The sequence below is a fragment of the Podarcis vaucheri genome, assembly GCF_965113315.1.
Source record: "Podarcis vaucheri genome assembly, chromosome: 9".
NCBI classification, from domain to species: domain Eukaryota; kingdom Metazoa; phylum Chordata; class Lepidosauria; order Squamata; family Lacertidae; genus Podarcis; species Podarcis vaucheri.
Window position 1 is genome coordinate 79,755,240 of NC_138767.1, and position 20,261 is coordinate 79,775,500.

Genomic DNA, 20,261 nt, shown 5'->3' on the forward strand with positions numbered 1-20,261 from the left:
CCTACTCAGTTTGCTGTCCGGGTGCTAAGGGCCACTGGCTGCTCCCTCTTCATTCCAGGAAGATCGCCATGGCAAGGGGAGGACCAATCTGGGCCCCATCCATGGATCAGAGAAGCAGCGGCTTCAAAGAGTTTGCTTCAGCTCCTTCCTGCTAGACAGAACTCTGTATCCCACCCTCAATCCACCCCCAATCCATTGGCCAAAGGATAAGAAGGGCCACCAACTGCTATTCAAGCAACAGAAGATCAGCCTGGTCCAAACAGAAGTGTCTGCGTACAGCTTAGCACCTAATTCTGGCCTTCCAAACCCAATTTCCCTTATCCCTCCATTCCACTCCCTATCTCTGCGCATCCAGTGTCCTCCCAGTGTCTGTCTGGGCAGGGGTGTGTCTTTCATTTTTATTGATGTGAGTTTGAGAGACGATACTTTTATGAAAGGTTGGATCAAAAGAAATAAATAGGGGCTCCTTAATGGTTCCTTATCTTCAAACCCAACTTGGATCAGACAGCCCTTTGCATAGAGAAGCATCCTCTGTCAAGAAGAGCGCAAGGCCATCCTGGAGTATTTTGACTTGCAGGGCTAACACTGCCACAATCTAATCTATCAACCAGACTTTACAACATCAGCTTTGTTTTGGCAAAATGAAAGTCTCAACTCTTAAGGAAATTAGCTTTCATTATTTAGTAAGTTCACACACAAATACAAAAATACATATAACAAGTACAAAGCAATTGTGGCATCCAGTATCTAGCCATGTCTGTCTTGTGAAATGTTAACATAACATTGTTCTCCTATTTTTCAAACATTAAAGTGTCTGCTCAACCAATCCAGACATTTTTTTAGTCCCACTGGTGCACGTGCTCTCCTGCCATTGCAATCAGCAAAACTTAAATGTGATTAAATGTGGCTAGATTCATGAGCTTAGCCAGGATTTATTATGTTGGGGGGGACACCCCCTTGTCAACATCCTCTGTCTGGTTCTGTCTAGGAGATTCATGAAATGTCTCAACAACAGTTGTTTTAAATTACTTTCTTTTGACACCAAGTGCTCAGAAAAATCTGTCAAAATCTTTCTACAATTTCTACTTTTAGTTAAGTATTTTTATTTATTTCCTTGATTGGGGAGGCAGCTGCCCCCGCCCCCTGGCTATGTCCATGGCTAGATGATGATGATTATAAATCTCTAAGAACTTAGAGAAAAATGTGTCTATATACATTGAACTGGTAATGTGTTTTATTTTCTAACAGGGGAGAAAAATAGCCAGGGAAAGGTTCAGTCTTCTTTTCATTGACTTCACCATATAGAGACAATGTATTAAATTCTTGCCTACATTGTGGTGGCAGGAGGGACTGATAAGGGATTAGGAGTTCCACCTCGGGTTGCCCCATATCCTCTTTTTCCAGGACACGTCCTCTTTTTCATGGGTAGAGTCATCATAGTGATCCATGGTTAAAAGTAGAAGTCGGCAAATGTGCCTCTTTTTTGCTCTTCAAAATATGGCACTTGTCAATTGTCTGTATCTTCTTCATTATCCTTTCATTCAAACTGCGCGCTCTGCTTTAGCCAAACATTGGCTGCTGCATTCATGTTCTTTAGTCATCCATCTATCCTTCACTGTTTTTTTTTTTAAAAAATGAAATTCATGTTTTGCAAATGACCTCAAAAAGGGAAGCAGCTGAGTGCATCCGATAGAAAATGGAAAAAGGCATTGCAAGGTTAACCACCGTGATCCAAGGCTCAAATCCGAAAACCATTTCTTCCAGTCCATTGTCATACTCAGGGCGGCAGCCAAAAGCTGGTGGAATCCAAAGCTATGAATAAGAATGAAAGGAAAATAAATATAAATGTTAACATCCCCATGAGGTTATACAGGAAACAAATTTTAAGACTATTCATTCAAAATCTGACTCAAATTTCAGTTGTAGAATTTCACATTTTTTACTTTTGATTAAACTGATATGCTTATAGAATTCTGGTTGGCCTGTGCCAAGGACGTTTGCCTCAAAGTAACCTTTCCTCGCTTCCTCTCAATTTGCTTTTTAAAACTGGACCAATTTGGATCTGTTCAAGATTTCACATTACCAAAGGAAAGAGGTGATCATTATTCAGTTTAGAGTGTTTGGCTCCAGGGTAAAATGTCCGCCACTTCCACTATACCCAGGGAGGATTCTTCAGAACGGTTTGATTTACATTCTGTCTGTGCTGTGGAGCTAGTTTATGCAATGCCAACTCTGAGGCTACTTCTAGGAGACCTCACTTTAGCCAGGAGTACAGCTAGGGAAAATTCGTAGATAAATGACTCTAGGCCACATTCAGAAGCAAGAGTCAGAAGAATGGACAATGCCCAAAGGACAGCACCAGTATCCTCAAGGAGATAGGCGAGGGCAAACTGAAGAGCTGCAAACCACAGCAAGGGATACTGGTGTGGACATAACCACACCAAACTCAGACCCAGACTCATAAATAATATGCTATAAATATGCTGCCATGATGATCAGTTATTACTTTTCCCTTTCAGCTTTCAATTGTGTCCTTCTCCTTCATATAGCAATTTACACATTGATTCTGGAGTAAGCACTGGAACATGAGCTGATCTAATTAGTGCTAGTATGAGACTAGCCATTCCCTAATGCTGGATCCTATAAACCAGGGTGGGAACCACTTTTGGCCATAGGGCAAATCCCAAAGTGACCCAACTCTGCAAGGCTGCTCACATATCAGTCACCTGACATCATACGATGCCAAGTGCGAGAATGGTTAATCAGGGTAGGGCAGGTTAGCGTAAGTTCCCAACTGTTCCTCTGAAGCTGCTTGGAGATGCTGAGTGGTCCTGGTCACTGCCAAAAGCAGCACAGCTTGCACTGAGCACCGTAAGTTGCTTTCAGACTTCCTGGATTTTATTACCACTGATTAAAACCACATATTACATTAAAGCCCAGTTGAAAAAATTGTATAAATCCAGTGTATGTAATCAAGGAAAAGGCTTCCAAAAATTTCAATGTGACTTAATAACAAAGACTACGAAATTGAAATGTGACTTCTTCACTTGCGTTTGGCACTGAAGTGAGATGTGTAACCTGTGCTTGAGCACATTACATGCCATTTCAATATGATTTATCGGTGAGTTAATCAATACATTTTTCAACAAAGCTTTCAGCTTCCACAGGGATTAAATTTTAAATAATTTGCTCAACCTTGTTTGATTGGTGTTTTCAAGGAAAATGGGCACAGTGGGAGGCAAGGTTAGCAATGCTTCAACTGGTCTCTGCAGCTGGGCTTAGGATAGCATTCGGTGACCAGGGTCGTCTCTTTGAACATCTCTACAGATCAAAGTGCTGCTAAACTAGCTTTCGTTTGTTTCTAATCAGTTGGCAACACTGGAATAATTGCCATTATTTTTGCATAATAACTTACCGAAAGATTACATAGGAACAAAAATGCAGCAATATTCTTCAGGATGTTTCTTTTGTTGTTGACAGAAGAATTTTTGCTATAAAGTGAGAAATCAGAGGTGGAGGGAGTAACTGGGGTGTCGCCTTGACTTTTGTCTTCATCTAGAGCATCACTTCCACTGCTCTCAGGCAGAATATTATTTCCATTAAACATGTACGGTGACTCTTCATTTTGAATGCCATCTATTCCATTATATATTTCTTTGTAAGAAGGTGCAGGTGAAAGAGTATTTCCATTGGACACAGTGACTATACGAATTGTTTTAATGTCATCATTAACCTTTTCATGCTCACGGTGTATGGACTCAATTATAAAGAGGTTCTGAATATATTTCTCAAATATAACAAGTATGGAAAAGGGCAGGTTATACCATGTATATGCAGGGTGAGAATCAGCACAAATAATTGCAAGGATGGAGCCCCAAGACAAAAGCCAGGATCCTGAGGCAGCTCCAACCAGTAAGTCTGCATCAAGTTTCCTAGCTGGGTTTTTGGAAACATCCAGTGATTTTTCTTCAAGCCGGTAAATCAGAAGAGCGACTATCCCAGCAACACACATCATTGTCAGTACTGCAATACTATACAAATAAAACATAATAAGTGCTATTTCGCTCTTTATTTTTGCACGTCCAATCTGAAACAAATAGACAACAACAATTGCTATTGTTGTGGTGAACACAATCAGTCCTAAAATGGCACCCAATGTTTTCCCTTGAAACTTGAATGTTATCTTGTGTTGCTGAAGGTGTTCAACTTTGCGTCCAATATTCTTCCATAGCACATAGAGCATTGTGGATGCCATAATGTGATACTCAATGTTGAAGGGGTACAGGTAATATATTCCTTGGGAAAATATGGAGCAGAGGAATGTGGTGGTACAGTTACACTGTGGCTCATGGTCATCCAATTCTAAAAAGAAAGAGTGAGACCAAGACATGAGATGGCATCACATTATAAATATTAATTTTCCCTAAACAAATTGTGAAATATCAGCCAAAGGGAGTTTGGTGCCTAAAGTAGCTGCCCAAAAGGGAATAGCTTTACAAAAGGGACAGCTACTTGGATAAAGCAAATACCAAGTTTATAAAGACAGAACACAAAAATGGCAAAGATCAAGGCATGATTAAGGCTTTGGCCCAGGAAGAGACAGTGAAATACTGGAAGCAAGCCACTGGCTGTGCAGGTGGTCTCATCAGGAAAGCTTTGGTTTCTTGGACCATGGTATTTTCTTCCTTGAGGAAGGACTTCTGGCAAGAGATGGGTTGCAACCTCACAGCAATTGACAAGAACACGTTTGCCAAGAGTCTTGCAAACCTGATCAGGAGAGCTTTAAACTTAATCCTGAGGGGGAGGGGGACTATATTACAGATGACAGGGGAACACCTGATACTAGGGATAATAGTTTCATTGATGCACAAGATACTAAGGTGGTGCTACAGAAACTCACTAAAGGACACAAACTACAAGACTTTAAAACAGAATTGGGGGAGGAGCAGCCAATGTAGAGAAGAGAAATTAGGGGCTAGATAATTATAACAACAAGTGGAACAGTCATGGCAAACAGAAGAATTCAAGCCAGAGTAAAGGCACAAGCAAAAAAAGTCTATATTGTGTCCCCTTTCTATCATTCCTGGTCTCTAGATAATTAAAAAACAGGATAGCAAAAAAATTATCTTACCTAATGTTATGTTTCCAAATCCAAGAGTGATTAACCTTTCCTTGTGTTCATTAAGTTGATGCTTTGATTCTGTTAACACACCATTTGTCCACAAAAGCAAATTTGTAAATACAGAATGGATCACTCCAAACCTAGAAAATAAATAAAGCAAATAAGTTATTGACAACAGTGTATAAAACATATCAGTGAAGTATTTTATTTTCCAGTATTTATTATTGGTGAACAAGTAAAGAACACTACAGTCTTTGTGTTTCAGCAATCTTTCCCTGTTTACATGATGTAACATAGAAAATAGTATGGCTTCAGATTATACCTGTCCACCTATTACAGATTTGCACATCACTAAAAGTTGCATATAGGTGGCCTGTGAGAATTTAAATATCCTAGGGATCTTTGACAGCAGGTTCTCATCAGCAAACTACAATTCCCAGGACTCATGAGAGCAGCTAGGACAATTAACTGGTATGAAGCTGAAATAACTTTGTAATATATAGTAACTCTCCGAAGAGAGAGGGTTTTTTTAGTCCTCATTTAATTTTTAAAAACCTATAAGAGTTGGGAGATAGATTCTGCCCCTAATCCTTGTTTACTGTGTCTCCAATCAAAGAATGCCATTCTCTACATCAGGCTTCCCCAACCTCGGACCTCCAGATGTTTTGAGACTACAATTCCCATCACCCCTGACCACTGGTCCTGCTAGCTAGGAATCATGGGAGCTGTAGGCCAAAAACATCTGGAGGGCCGAGTTTGAAGAAGCCTGCTCTGCATGGTACATCTCCACCCACCTAACCAAAATTAAAATGTTCTATAACCTGTTCAAGTCTTTGAGGACAGATGGAGCAGAAAATATACTAACTCACACTTCACTACTAGTTTTCAGAGATGTCAGCATGCCTGCTCGCAGATGGTAGTTAAAGGACAGGGTTCAGTATTATGCCAGAGAAATAAATATAATGATTTGCTGAGATAATAATAAGGGATTTTGGTGTTTCATAGGTGGGAAGGAATGCTTACCCTTAGCATTGCTATGCTGGTGATAAGAAGATTGCAGAAGGCCTGCCAGTTTCAACAACTATTCAGAAGAATACTGGTACACAAAAGCAGGCCTATGATGCCAGATCGCACTATTAGGGTCTGAGATTCTGCCTTTCAACCTGAGCTGAAGTGCTGCTGTCTGAAAAGGTATCCTGTGAGCTTTGGAGAAGTGCTCAACATTCTGAAATGCACCACTCTTCCCCAGAACCTCATACAAATTGCAATTATTGGAAGGACAAATGGCCCCCATAATTTCCAGGGGAGAAGGAAATTACTACAACAGTTTCCATCTGTCACCAGAATTAGAGAACATTCTGTCTGACCCCTCATAGAGTTGTAAATAGCACAGTTTTTAAAAGGGAAATTTAGAACTGCCCAGTGGTGTGTGACTATAATTTGTGCAGCAAGCACACACCGCTACAACCTATTTCTGTGTTTTCTTCCTAAGTGCTTGAACGCTTTCTTGCTTACTCCATGGTATTTAGAAGTCCCCACAGAGTGGAGAACATCTTCAGAACTGGGAATCAACAGCACCAGTGCAGAAGAGTGTTATAGTAAGCCTTCCTGCATGAGGCAGCATGAATTACAACAAAGCTTTATTTGGAGTAAGGGATGTTTTAAAAAAGAAAAAGAACAAGAGAAACAAAGAGCAGAAACACGATCGCGGTGCAACAGAATCAAGGCAAGTTCTTCAGGGGACCAAGGAAGAGAGGAAGCAGCAGCCTCTGTCTCCCATGGAAGGGCCACTTCAGGAAACGAGAATGGACAACTGCTGGCATACAAATATTAGGTTCCTAGGGGGCCTTCCAACTGAGGATGCTGTAATTTTATTTTAAAAAATCAAAACAGAGATGTATACTATTATTTTCTAAACATTAATATAAACATTTTCAGTACCAGTAGTTTCTCACTGATATTTCCCAGGTTAAAAATATAAGGAAGATTATATTCATTTTACCTCTCCAACATTTTGAAGGATTGGATAATATCCTTTGCGTGTGACCATAAGAAGTATACCTGAAAACATATATGAAAAAATAATTGGGTCATTTGGGAAAGTGGTACTATTTGCTATGAACAAATAAGATATGTCAGGGATGAACACCAAAGAAAAATGTGCAAGAGATCACAGGAATCCAGATTTACTTAGGTGTAAAGCAGCTCACTGCAGCTAACCCAATGACAGGACATTTTACTTAAGCCCTATGCAGATGAACTGCTCACACATTCGGTCAACACATGAGTTGGGTCACATTATTCAAATTCTTTGCTATATAAAGACAATGTTTTGTATTAATTCAACTCCTCCTAGCCACTTCAAATAGACAGTACCAAACTGAGGGTCAAGTACAAGGATGCATACACCGGGTTCCCTCCTGAGTGTTCTGGTTATATATGCTGTAGAACCAGATGTGTCCTCTGTGATTTATTTTGTTTGATCATTTTAAGGCTGAGAAAAACAAGCAACAAAAGACTGAGACTAAAGCGCCATGGGAAGCATTACAGTTACAAAAGGGGTTTGGGGGAAGACTGGGAGCCTTTGTTTAGTTTAGCTTGTTCAGACCCAAACCAGTAATAGGAGTGTTATTCTCCGTGCTTCAGGTTCTTAGATCATGCCCTTCACTGTGATGTTGCAGTATTTGCAAGAGGTGTATTATGTGGCAATTATATATGGTTGTATCTCTCCCCCCTTCCTCTGTGCGGCTCTACAGTATATACGGAGGGGCTTAGGTTACCTCTCTGCTTCAAGGTTGACTGCATACAGAAGGAAAGGATATTTGTGTTGTTCTCCACAAACTGCATATACAGAAGGGCAAGAAACAAACTGGCTCTCTGTCTGAAGCAGGAGACCATTACTCCACTCTATTTGCTGGGAAATCTGGCCAGTTGCCATTTTCTGCTTCATTGCTAAATATTACTTTGTCAAATTAAAGGTTTCTCTGTGTGTAAAACGTTTTGAATCCAAATGTACTAGTCACTGTCAAGCTAGCAAGTGCCTAGAAGCAGAAAAATATAGTAGATGACTTTCACCATAAATTTCATTTAAAAAATTTCCCTGACAGGCTAGTATTTCACAGCTGTCTTTGTGCTGTTTGAAAGGGACTTATGTCCTTTGAAGGAAGAGAAAATTAGAAGGGCCAGTCAACTGAGCCAATGAGACAATGTCTTAGGCAGCGGTGGCAAAATAGTTATTAAATTGTCCCCCATTTAGAAAGAAGATTAATGCAGCATAATTACATGGCTTTAATTAAAGAGATTTATAACAGTTTTCATCCGAGGCAACATTTGAGACATAGCTAACATTCAGCGTGTATGTTTAATCCATTATTGCATTTTTATGTGTACATTTGTAAGTGCGGGAGATTTGTGTTTACGTACCCACCCAACACTGTATAATGTTGATTCGCTTGCACAAGAGGCATTTATAACCAAACATATTCTGTTTAAAATGGCAGCCCCGTGAACCTGAGAGCATTTTGCATTCATCATGTTCAAAAGTAACCATGTTTAAGCCAGATTCTGATTGCGGAAAATTCTGAAACCTCCCTGGAATCAAACAGAGGGAACTGGATGGAATCGTGGTCAAACAAACAAGGACGCAGGAGCTTCCAGCTTTCTCTGCCTATCTCTTCATAATTCTTAATAGTTCTAGCCTGGCTTTTGCTATTTGTCACATGGTGAATATTGAATAAGACTTGTGGGGTTTTTTGCTTTGCTTTGGGACTGTGCTGCACTATCTCAAAAACACAAGCGCACAGGTAGGAATAATAAAAAATCAATGGTTTTACCTGCAGCAGTGTATGTACTGCATGTGTGGCAGGAAAAATACCTTCCGTGACTGATAAGCAATCTGAATATCCAACAAAGTATCCAATTTTGAAAGAGTCCATAATTAAAGTAATCGCTGCAAACAAAGTAATTGCACCTGAAAGAAAATTAAAAATATTATAAAATGTCATTAGGAGGGCAACATCTTTATATGCTACAGACAACAAATAAGAAGAAAAACACTAATAGGAAAATTAATGTGAAGATAGTGAAAATGTAAAGAAATAAACCTCTCACGCCTGTGGACCCTGTGTTTTTAACATTTTATGACTTGTGGTTTTATTGTATGGTCTTATGTTTTTATTGCTATAAACTGCTTTGATTTTTTTAATGCTACAGCAGTATACAATTTTTTTGATAATAAATAAGTAAACTCCCTTTCCTGCTGCCTCATTAAACTCTGAACCATTCACGGGTAGTGGCACTGCTTGTAGGAAGTGGCTTTCATTCTGTTATTGTTATTCAGAGCAGCATTTCTTAACCTGCGGGTGGACTGCAAAGTCTGTGCAAGTAGGTTGGGGTTGCTTATTGAAAGGCAACTCCCCCTTTGCACGGGGGTTGCATTGCAAGGCACTGCTCACACACACTTTGGTGGGGTGTGCTTAAGCCTGCCCCCTTCCGCTTCCGCCCCTGCCCCACCCCCACCCTGCCCCCCCTTCCGCCCCCTTCCAGGCCCCAAAGCTTGTGTGCTTTTATGGTCCCATGCATGCCAAACACCTGCAAATTTGCCTTTAAATTCAAAATAATTATTGCTTGCAATCGTCAACTGGTATGACGAATACCTCTTACAGCTTGTGTTTCGTTGGCTTATTGTAATCTTGTATTAGCACTAGCATTCAAACATTGGAAAGGCTCAAACTTTCCAGTTTAGCACTTGGGAACTGCTCTCTGGCAGCTGGTGGGAGATCCAGTCACCATTTGCCACAAGGTGCTCATTGGTGTTTTTGCTTGGATGCATCAAGCAATGATTATAAAACAGGCAAACTTGCCATTAAAATGCATGAAACTGGGAAAGTACTAAGGTCCAAAATTAATGTAATAATAAATCAATAGGTCACCATACTATGTAAATTTGGAGGGGGGTGAGTTGGGAACCGCTGGTTTATTACTCTCAGAGCCGTCTTTTCCATAGGGCTTAGTGGTGCGTTGCGCCAGGGCACCGGCCTCTCAGGGGCGCCCAGCGAGTGGGGGAGCTGCACAGCTTTGCCAGTGGCCTCCCCTTTCCCTGCACGCCCGGCAGCTGCACCCCGCCAACTATATGGCTGGTGGGCGCGCAGCTTCCCTCCCAAGCCTCTGCGGGGATCACTCTCCCGCAGTGCCAGGGGGAGAGTTGTGCCCCCTCCGCCATGGCTGGCAGTGCGCAGCTACAGCCACCCCAATACTATCCGTGGTAATTAGGGGGCGCTGGGCGGATATTTGCACCCCGGCGCCACATCTGCTAAAGACAGCCCTGATTACTCTATTTTTTTAAACTTATCAATTGCTCCAGTCTCTTGGGATCAGGAGAGCTAGAAATTGAAGTAAACCAAATTTAAATCCCCAACTCATTTTCATAAGATTAACATGATTACCCAGGAGTAAATGTATGATGGATTACAAATTGAGGACAAATTTAGCCAGAAGTCCTTAAGGAAATAGAGCTTCTTTGTTGGCTACCACCTGCAATTCTGTGCAGTTACCTGGATGTTAGTCACAATAAACACAGTGAAATTTACTTATCAGTAAACATGCATTGTAAATATATTAATCAGGACTTGTACTTGCACTGGGAGATTTTAGGATATGAGGAAAGACTTGCTGTGCCAGAAATACACCTCTGTACCACCAGCAAAACTCTGCTGATGGAGAGACCAAAACAGGGGTGAGAAACAAACAAACCCCACATCCTATATGCCTCCCAATAGTGATTTTGCCTTTGATACAACATTATGCCAATTTAAGAGGTGGCAGAAACAAAAAACCACCCATTGACCTCAATGGAGCCCTAGGTAAAGGTAAAGGGACCCCTGACCATTAGGTCCAGTCGTGGCTGACTCTGGGGTTGCGGCGCTCATCTCGCTTTACTGGCCAAGGGAGCCGGCGTACAGCTTCCGGGTCATGTGGCCAGCATGACTAAGCCGCTTCTGGTGAAGCAGAGCAGTGCACGGAAATGCCGTTTATCTTCCCGCCGGGAGCCCTACCCCCCACCAAAAAAACAGTTCCCCACTTCTCATCTTCCCTGCATATTTCCATCACAATAGATCAGACAAACTCTGTACTCAACCACAGAACTCCAACAGCAACATAGTGTATTATGTATTTATTTATTTAATTTCATAAAATTTCTGCACTGCTTGATTGAGGGGTTTTTACAAAGCAGCTTACAAAAGGATAAATCAAGAAAAAAATTACAAGAGCACTTAAAAGCATGCAAAAGTTTGAATACCAAAACAGATTAAAATTACCGTATTTTTTGCACCATAACACTCACTTTTTTCCTCCTAGAAAGGAAGGGGAAATGTCTGTGCGTGTTATGGAGGGAATGCCTACGGGTGGCATGCCTACTGATTTTCCTCCTCTAAAAACTATGCACGTGTTATGGTCAGGTGAGTGTTATAGAGAGAAAAATACGGTACCAAAATACTAAAACTACTAAAACAAATTAAAATGTTAAGCACCAGCAGGGAGACATCTAGTTTTAAAAGGAACTCTGAACAAATACAGGAAGAGCAGATTGCTAACACTTGTCATTGCCAAAAAGTTCTTACAGGCACTCGGTCTCAAGACTCCAAACATAAACTTCCAACAGCAACCCGCACCCCACTCTTAGAACTTGAAAACAAAGACAAAGTAGCCCTCCAGCTAGTTGCTGTGAAAATCCCACAATCCACGCCATACTGTAAACTGCTCTGTGATCCTCAGATGAAAGGTGGTATAGACATTTGATAAATAATAGTAAGATAATAATATATTCCTTGGCTAAACACCCCTTCGATCATAACAGCTAGAACCAGTGTCCGCCTTTGCCACACATTCACTACAGACACCTTAGCAGTGGGGATTAGTTAAATTTACAGCCAATTCGTGCTCCCTGAACATCAAACAGAGGATTGGCTTGAGTGGGTGCAAAGGAATGCAACATCCTGTGTTCACCTCCAGCCAGACCATCCAGAAGCAGAGCTCCCCTTTCTACTCAACAGACACATTCGGCACCCCTTACCTTGACCTCCGGGGTTGGGGAGTGAAAACATTATTTCTACTCCCATCCAGCAGAGGGCAAGGTAAATAAGAAGGGTGGCTTCTGGATCTCAGTGAAGTGGGACCAAGACATTTCACTTCATGTTTACTCCTGAAATCATGGAGCTAAATGTACGGCTCAGGGAAAGAACATGGGCCGACTTGCCCCAGAGCTCAAGGCAATCCAGCCCCCGCAATCTCTGGGGTTGGTCACCCTGCTCACTCTTCCTCCACACCAAATCTATGAGGAGGATCAGACTGCATTTGGAAGATATGAGCCATGGAAACCGGGTGCTGAGCACTTTCAGTCAAACTCAGTCTTGGAGCTAGAGATTGTGAGGCTTGATCTCAGCTGGTTTCTCCTCAGCCATCCAAATCCCCTGGCCTGGACAGCCATTGGCTAGGGGAGGGGGGGGTCCAAACTGCTGCCACTATTTTTCTGCAAGGACAGGGGGTCTCTAACAAGGGGGGGGCTCTTTCTTCTCCCTGCATTAGGGTAACAATCCATTTTATTATTTATTTACCACCTTTCCTCCGAGGAAGTCAAGGCTCTGTACCCCACACACCTTTGTCCCTGCCGCTCTGTGAGGCAGGTGAGGGGGCTGAGCATCACCCCAGCAAGCAACATGACCATGTGGGGATTTGAATCTGGGTCTCCCCAACCCTAGTTAAACCCTCTGCTCACTTACACCCCATGGGCTACACACTCGCTGAATGGGAAAAGATGCCTAAGGGTTAGAATAGGTGTATTTTTCTGGGGACTATAAACACATGGCTGTACCATTTTGGGAACCCAGCACTATACTGTTAGCAACTGCAGTAAGAAATTTCAAAAAGGCATATATTTTGAAGCAGGAATAACTTCCCCATATCACCTTTTGATTTTCAGCCATTAGTTTACAGCTTCTTTGTGTATGAGTCAATGCCTTAGAAGAAATTAGGACTTGCTTATGTAAGTATTATCCTTAGCACGCATCTGTGCATCGCCAGAAACCTGTCATTCCATGCTAAAGGAAGAAATACTGTTAAGTAAAACTTGTTTGGCCTGCTCAACTTCCTGCACTTGTACCTCTCCAGCCCCCCGCCCTCCCCAGGCTAATAGCAGCTTCCGAGTAATTTACAGCATGGCAAAGGGCATAGGAGAAAAGGATTAAACCCCCTTCAAAGTAGCCCCAAGGAGCAACTGACTGTCATGGAAGATCCTAATTATGCTTTGCCCCCCAGATATTTATTTCTGCTGGCTCATTCTATTACATTTTACAACACAGCAAGTATAACCTTCCTCAGAACGCCTTTGCTTTCTTTCTGCTACGTTTTGCAATGGGTTTCCTTATTTTACTTTTATAACTCTCAGAATTTTTTGAAAGATAAAGTGGGTGCTTCCTGGGGTTAAGGACATGGTCTACAAATTCCTAGCCTCACTTTCCTGGTAGTAAGCCCCCCTGAATTCAATAGGACGTATATTTGAGTAGACATAAGATAGGACAGTGCTGTTTCATCCTGACCTAAACACATTTACTCAACAATAAATATGATTCAAGCTCTCATGGAGAAAGAGAAATACTTTTAAAAGCAAAATTGAACTGGATGGGCCTTCCTGTGATCAAGGCAGATAGCAACCTGTATCTCTTTTTAGGCACTTATGTGCCTGTTGTTGTTGTTTAGTCGTTTAGTCGTGTCCGCCTCTTTGTGACCCCCTGGACCAGAGCATGCCAGGCACTCCTGTCTTCCAGTGCCTCCCGCAATTTGGTCAGGCTCATGTTTGTAGCTTCGAGAACACTGTCCCACCATCTCATCCTCTGTCATCCCCTTCTCCTTGTGCCCTCCATCTTTCCCAACATCAGGGTCTTTTCCAGGGAGTCTTCTCTTCTCATGAGGTGGCCAAAGTCTTGGAGCCTCAGCTTCATGATCTGTCCTTTCAGTGAGCACTCAGGGCTGATTTCCTTCAGAATGGAGAGGTTTGATCTTCTTGCAGTCCATGACTTCTTGCAGACTCTCAAGAGTCTCCTCCAGCACCAGAATTCAAAAGCATCAATTCTTTGGTGATCAGCCTTCTTTATGGTCCAGCTCTCACTTCCATACATCACTACTGGGAAAACCATAGCTTTTACTATACGGACATTTGTTGGCAAGGTGATGTCTCTACTTTTTAAGATGCTGTCTAGTTCTGCAAAATTCCTATCTTCCCAACATCCTGACCTAATAACTTAACATCTGTAATATATATCACGTATATATCGTGTGTGTGTGTGTGTGTGTGTGTGTGTAATTTACTTACTGCATATATACTGTATATAGTTGCTTACAGTAAGTAAATCAGTACAAATATTTGCTATACAAATTAGCAAACACAGGACATAATAACCATTGGTATCAGTGTAGATTACTTATCATGCATACACTGGACTGCAAATGTCATATATTCTCAAATGCTCTTTCCAAGCCTGTGCTTTTTCCAGTTTAAAGCAATCCTAATATGACTGGAACATAGAATATTCTGCTGTTCTGCAATCCTGTGCATAAAGGTAAAGGTAAAGGGACCCCTGACCATTAGGTCCAGTAGTGGCTGACTCTGGGGTTGCGGCGCTCCTCTCGCTTTACTGGCCGAGGGAGCCGGCATACAGCTTCCGGGTCATGTGGCCAGCATGACTAAGCCGCTTCTGGCGAACCAGAGCAGCGCACGGAAACGCCGTTTACCTTCCCGCCAGAGCGGTACCTGTTTATCTAATTGCACTTGACGTGCTTTCGAACTGCTAGGTTGGCAGGAGCAGGGACTGAGCAATGGGAGCTCACCCCATCACGGTGATTCAAACCACCGACTTCTGATCAGCAAGTCCTAGGCTCTGTGGTTTAACCCACAGCGCCACCCGCGTCCTGTCCTGTGCATACTTACTGCATAATTACTGATTTACTTTGAGTTGATGCTGAACTCAATGTTAACTTGGTTAGAACTAGGCTGCAAGAGTACAGTTCTATGCATACATTTGTGGAATAAGGCTGCAGTCCTAGCCACACCTACTTGAAAGTAAATACTGTTTAAATCTTCAGGTATCTGAAGAAGTGTGCATGCACACGAAAGCTTATACCAAGAACTAACTTAGTTGGTCTTTAAGGTGCTACAGGAAGGATTTTTTTTTTTTTTTGACTGTTTAAATCAGTGCTAATACATGCTATGCAGTCCAGGCATTCATACACTGGAAGTGGCAAACCTGCAGAGAAGAGCTGATTGTGCACTATCCTGGCCTTTGCCTGGTCTGCCTTCCCAGACAGGAAGTGTGTCTTTTTCTGCATCCATTCCTTTGACCTGACTGACACCTGCCTGCAGCTAAGAGTGTTTTGTGCTGATTGTAGTGTGGGATATGGCTTGATTGCTGGCATAGGAAACACAGCTGGGTTATGTGCCAGGGTCTGCCTTGCTATAACAATAGGCTCAGCTGCATGCCCCCCCCCCAGGAGCAACACCACGGGATTTTACCCTTTGGGTTGTCCCACAGGAGCCCCACACTGCCAATCAATTATAGAGCTGTAGGCCATGTGCTGTGGGAGACTGGTCTCTGACCCTCACCAGGCTAAGAGCCTGGAGGAGGGGAAGTTTGGTTTGGTGGGGTTCCCCCATAGTGAGAGGCAGAGGGAGACAAGTTTTGGGGGATTTACCATCTACTTCCCGATAGTGTGGGATATGCATGATGCTGCACCTTAGCTTACAATCTGTAGCCCTAATCTCCCAGCAGGATGTGGCAGTGCATTGATGCATCAGGGTGAGCAGGAGGCAGGGAATGGTGAAGATGCTGTCCAAATTTCTCTGGTGGTGGGAAGGAGTGGAGAGGCTGACTACCATCAGCAACATGTTTAGTCCCTGTTCCTTATTCCAGCCCACCAACTCCTCTCAAAGTCACTGGTAGCAAAGTGACTGAGCCCTCTGGTCTGGTGGTGCTGTTGCAAAATGCCAGCTCAGTCCGCAGTAAGACTATGCGCATCCACGACTTGACTGCAGATGAATGGGCTGATCTGGCCTGCTTTACAGAGACTCGGGGGAGTGACCTCCCCCACTGTGCCCAACTGGTTCTCAGTACTGCGCCAGCCTAGAATGGGGGAGTGGGGTTTTAAAGGGGGTGTTGCTGTTGTCCATAAGAGCAGGAAACTTCTAACACTGGGATGGACTTAAGAGGGTCTGCACCTGGTGTTGAGCCAGAGAGACAGATTGGGGAAGCTGCTGATCTACTGACCAACCTGTCGCCCAGCAGGATCCTTGACCAGGCTGGATGAAGTAGTCTCTGGGGTACTGATGGAGGATCCCATGATGATAGTTCTGGGTGTTATTTGCACCCAAACTACTCCCATGGTAACTTCCTTCATCATTCTCCTCCCACACTTTGCAACAACTAAGCACCCTTTTCACTAAGTCCAGTTATGAAGCCACCATCCTCTCCTGTTCTGCAGAACCTTTCTTGACCCTGCTTTCATCTTCACCCCATTCCCAAGCCTCCCACTCCCTCCTTTCATCCAACCACCATTGTTCCCATATTGTCACCACCACCCTTTTCCTTTCGTACTCTCTCTCTCTGAACTCTCCCTTACACAGAGATCGCCCCCATTTCCATGCCTTCTCCTCTCTCCTATTCTGCAGCCCCTTTGCGCACACACCCCATGATGATATACACTACAGTATCTTTAAGATTAATAGCACCATCTCTGGGGCACTCACAAAATTTTCACTGTGGCCGCCCCACTGGGTGACCCAACGTGGCACGTGCATGACGTCACACGGTGAGCCGAGGCCTGATAGGGCCCATTGCACCCTTCAAAAGGCCCAACAGGACTCGTCATAGTCCATGGGAGGGTCCAACGGGGCCCATTGTGCCATATGACATCATGTGCATGCTGTGCAGCACCATGTGTGTGATGCGCCAGGCAGCCACAATGTGGGGTGGAACCGGGTGTGCTTGTGTCAGCATGTATAGTTAGAGAAGGTTAAGTTCAGTTGGAAAGTTGTACTTATCTGGGTATTTGCTCGTTAATAAAATATATATTTAAAATTGCTACATTGAATCTGGAACTCCATGTTGAAGACCATGGGATCAGGAATGAAACACATTGTGTGAAGGTAAAAGGTAAAGGGACCCCTGACCATTAGGTCCAGTCATGACTCTGGGGTTGCGGCGCTCATCTCGCTTTATTGGCCAAGGGAGCTGGGGTACAGCTTCTGGGTCATGTGGCCAGCAGGACTAAGCCACTTCTGGCGAACCAGAGCAGCGTACGGAAACGCCATTTACCTTCCCGCCAGAGCAGTACCTATTTATCTACTGGCACTTTTGTGCTTTCGAACTGCTAGGTTGTCAGGAACAGGAATCGAGCAACGGGAGCTCACCCTGTCACGGGGATTTGAACCGCCGACCTTCTGATTGGCAAGCCCTAGGCTCTGTGGTTTAACCCACAGCACCATCGTGCGGAGACAGCAGAAAAGAGGAAGGGTGTTTGAGGACAGCAAGAAGGGAGAAACACTGAAAAAGCTGGCTGTTTTAAACAAAAACAGAAGTTTAATTAAAGCAGGGGTGGAGGGACACTGAGAGGAAAATGACAGCTTTAAACAACAGCAGATGTTTGAATAAAGCAGGGATGGAGTAATACTGTTCACTGCGTACTTCACAGTTGGAGTATAGTTGTTGTGCAATCTGTTGTTGTGTTGGGAGTTTTTCTAAGGAAATGTTGTAGTGGGGGGAGGGAAGGCAAATTGATTGTAGTAGCAATTTGCAGGGAGGGGTGATTAGTTGTTTTCCCATCCATGGGAGAATCTGTGGGTTCTGGTGTGCGTGTGTCAGGAATACTGCTGGTATAAACACTTAAATGGGATTTTGTTGTCGTTGTTCAAAATGCTCAAGGCAGCATACATGTTCTCTCCCCCCCCCTTTCCATTTTATCCTCACAACAAGCCTGTGAGTAGGTTAGGTTAAGGGACAGTGACCCAACCAAGGGCACAACATGAATTTCAAGGCTGAGTGGGGATTTCAAATCTCTTTTTGCTCAGAAAGGAAAAATAAGGGGGATAGTACTTATTATGAGGTACTAATAAATAACCACAACAAATCATAGATTCACAGAGTTGGAGGGGACCCCAAGGGTCATCTAGTCCAACCCCCTGAAATGCAGGAATCTCAGCTAAAGCATCCAAGACAGATGACCACCCAGCCATACATCCAAATGAATACACTGCATGATTTTTAACTAATTAAAATTAGAATTTTCCCAAGCAGGGTCATCTGAGCAAAATTGTTGTAAATCTTAAATCACCTTTAATCCCCTCCATCTGAAACACCACGCCTGGTCTTGCACTGAATGTAGTATTTCCAGCTTAAGTTCAACAGCTGAAAGACCTACAGTAACGTGACTCATTTGCAACTCATGAAAGTTGTTCTTTGTATGGTTTAGGGTTGGCATTGGAGGACAGCAGGGCTCTTGTGCCCCTAACAGGTATGTGGCAGCCTGCAAGCAGGTATTAAAGAGATGCTGCCTGCACACCTTGACTTTAAAGAACATTTGCAACATAATTCCCCCCTCAAAGAGTTCTGGGCGCTGCAGTTTATCCCTCACAGAGTTACAATCCCGAGCAACCTTTAGCAAACTACGTTGTCCAGAATTCTTGGGGGGGGGGGATGTGCTTCTTATGTGCTTTAAAGGCATAGAGAGTAAGCCTTTTGTAGTATGGAAGGACAATTATAGGGAAAGTTTCACCTGTTGAAACTGTTGGATGTTTTATTAATTGTGTGCGATCCCTGATTTATTTCGGGGCACTCCACTCCCCATTTGCAAAATAAGTTACGAGTTTGCATGTGACATACAGCGCATGCAAACAGCATCTCTTTCGGCGGTGCCGCAGAGCAGCACGTACATGGGGCAGAGAGAATCCTGTTGGCACCCTGGGCTAGAAGGCGGCGAAGTACGGTCCCGTTTTAAAGTCCCGCAGACTTCGACGGAAAGAGCGCGCGGTGCCTTCTCTGCCAACTGCGGGGCGCGCAAACGCCGCCGCCAACTAGCGGCTTGCGCGCGGGGAGAGGGAGCCTCCATCCCGCGCCCCGCTGCCCCCCGCCCCCCGCCCGTCCCCCGCTCGGGCGCCCCACTCACACTTGAGCCAGCGCGCCCCGGCGTGCGTGTCCTTGTCCTGGATGAGCCTCTGGTGGGCGTAGCGGCGGCAGATGTACCAGGCCATCCAGAGGATCTGCAGCAGCATGAGGGTGGTGAGGTAGGCGAGGACGGCGCTCTGCGAGAAGCCCTTGGCGTGCACGGCCCACGCGAAGAGCAGCAGCAGCCCCGCCAGGAAGAGGTGCAAGCCGTACTGGCTGCTCAGGATCTCGGCGTTCTTCTCGGGCGTCCTCCGCAGCCGAGCCAGCCGGCCGCGGGGCGAGGGGGGCGGGGGGCCCTCGGCGGCCGCCACCTGCTCCAGCTCCCAGCCGCCGCTTTCCTCCGCGCCGCCGCTCTGCTTGCCCCTCGCGGGGGACCCGCCCAGGCTGCCCTGCCGCCCTTCGACGGCCATGGCTGCGGGGCTGGGGCGGGCGAGGAGGAGGAGGAGGACGGGCTCGGGCGCTGAGGGGCTGCCGCGCCACCTGTCAGGGCTCCCGGCGGAGTTTCGCCCGCTTCCTCGCTCTCGACAGACCAGCTGCCCTTCCTTTGGCCGGCGTTGCTCTGGGTGGGCGGGAAGCGCTCCTTTCCCTTCCTCTCTCCACCTGCGTCCCGCTCGGGCGCCTGAGGAGCCTTTATGGCTCGGCGGGGCCGCCGGGCCGCCAAGGGGTCCTGATGTCACTGGGTGGGGCGGGCGACGCGGCTGGAGCCCCGGGCCCTTCCCTCGGCTTGGCACCAGGCCGGATGAGAGCAGCGCCGCGGGGCAGCCTGACCGTGACTAGCCGGGCGGGAATCCGCCCGGAGGGCGACGCGCGCGGAGCGAGGGCCGCTTCCCAAGGCCAGGCGGGAAACGAAGCGCATCTCCCGCCTCAGGAGCCTGGGCTGCGTGGAGGGAGGAGGGGAGACGCCCCCAGGCGCCCAACTCGGTGCCTCTGCT

The 20,261-nt window shown here is 44.9% G+C and overlaps 1 protein-coding gene across 1 annotated transcript; it reads right to left on the minus strand.

Moving 5' to 3' along the window:
• Positions 1-768: 768 nt before the first annotated feature.
• On the minus strand, positions 769-19,594 carry OTOP1 (otopetrin 1). Its single transcript, XM_082236842.1, has 6 exons — positions 19,331-19,594; positions 8,956-9,092; positions 7,125-7,183; positions 5,132-5,262; positions 3,416-4,362; positions 769-1,812 (listed from the first exon to the last, which is right to left on the minus strand). Exons 1-6 carry the CDS (start codon positions 19,434-19,436, stop codon positions 1,642-1,644), a joined length of 1,551 nt encoding a protein of 516 aa, XP_082092968.1. The 5' UTR covers positions 19,437-19,594; the 3' UTR covers positions 769-1,641.
• Between the last annotated feature and the right edge of the window lie 667 nt (positions 19,595-20,261).

Excerpts from the sequence above, each read along its gene's own strand:
- OTOP1 (XM_082236842.1), bottom strand. The coding sequence starts at position 19,436 with ATGCTGCTGCAGATCCTCTGGATGGCCTGGTACATCTGCCGCCGCTAC. Across the intron at positions 7,184-8,955 it reads CAGTACATACACTGCTGCAG|GTATACTTCTTATGGTCACA; the intron begins GTAAAACCATTG and ends ATATGTTTTCAG. Across the intron at positions 1,813-3,415 it reads TGTTCCTATGTAATCTTTCG|CTTTGGATTCCACCAGCTTT; the intron begins GTAAGTTATTAT and ends TCTTATTCATAG.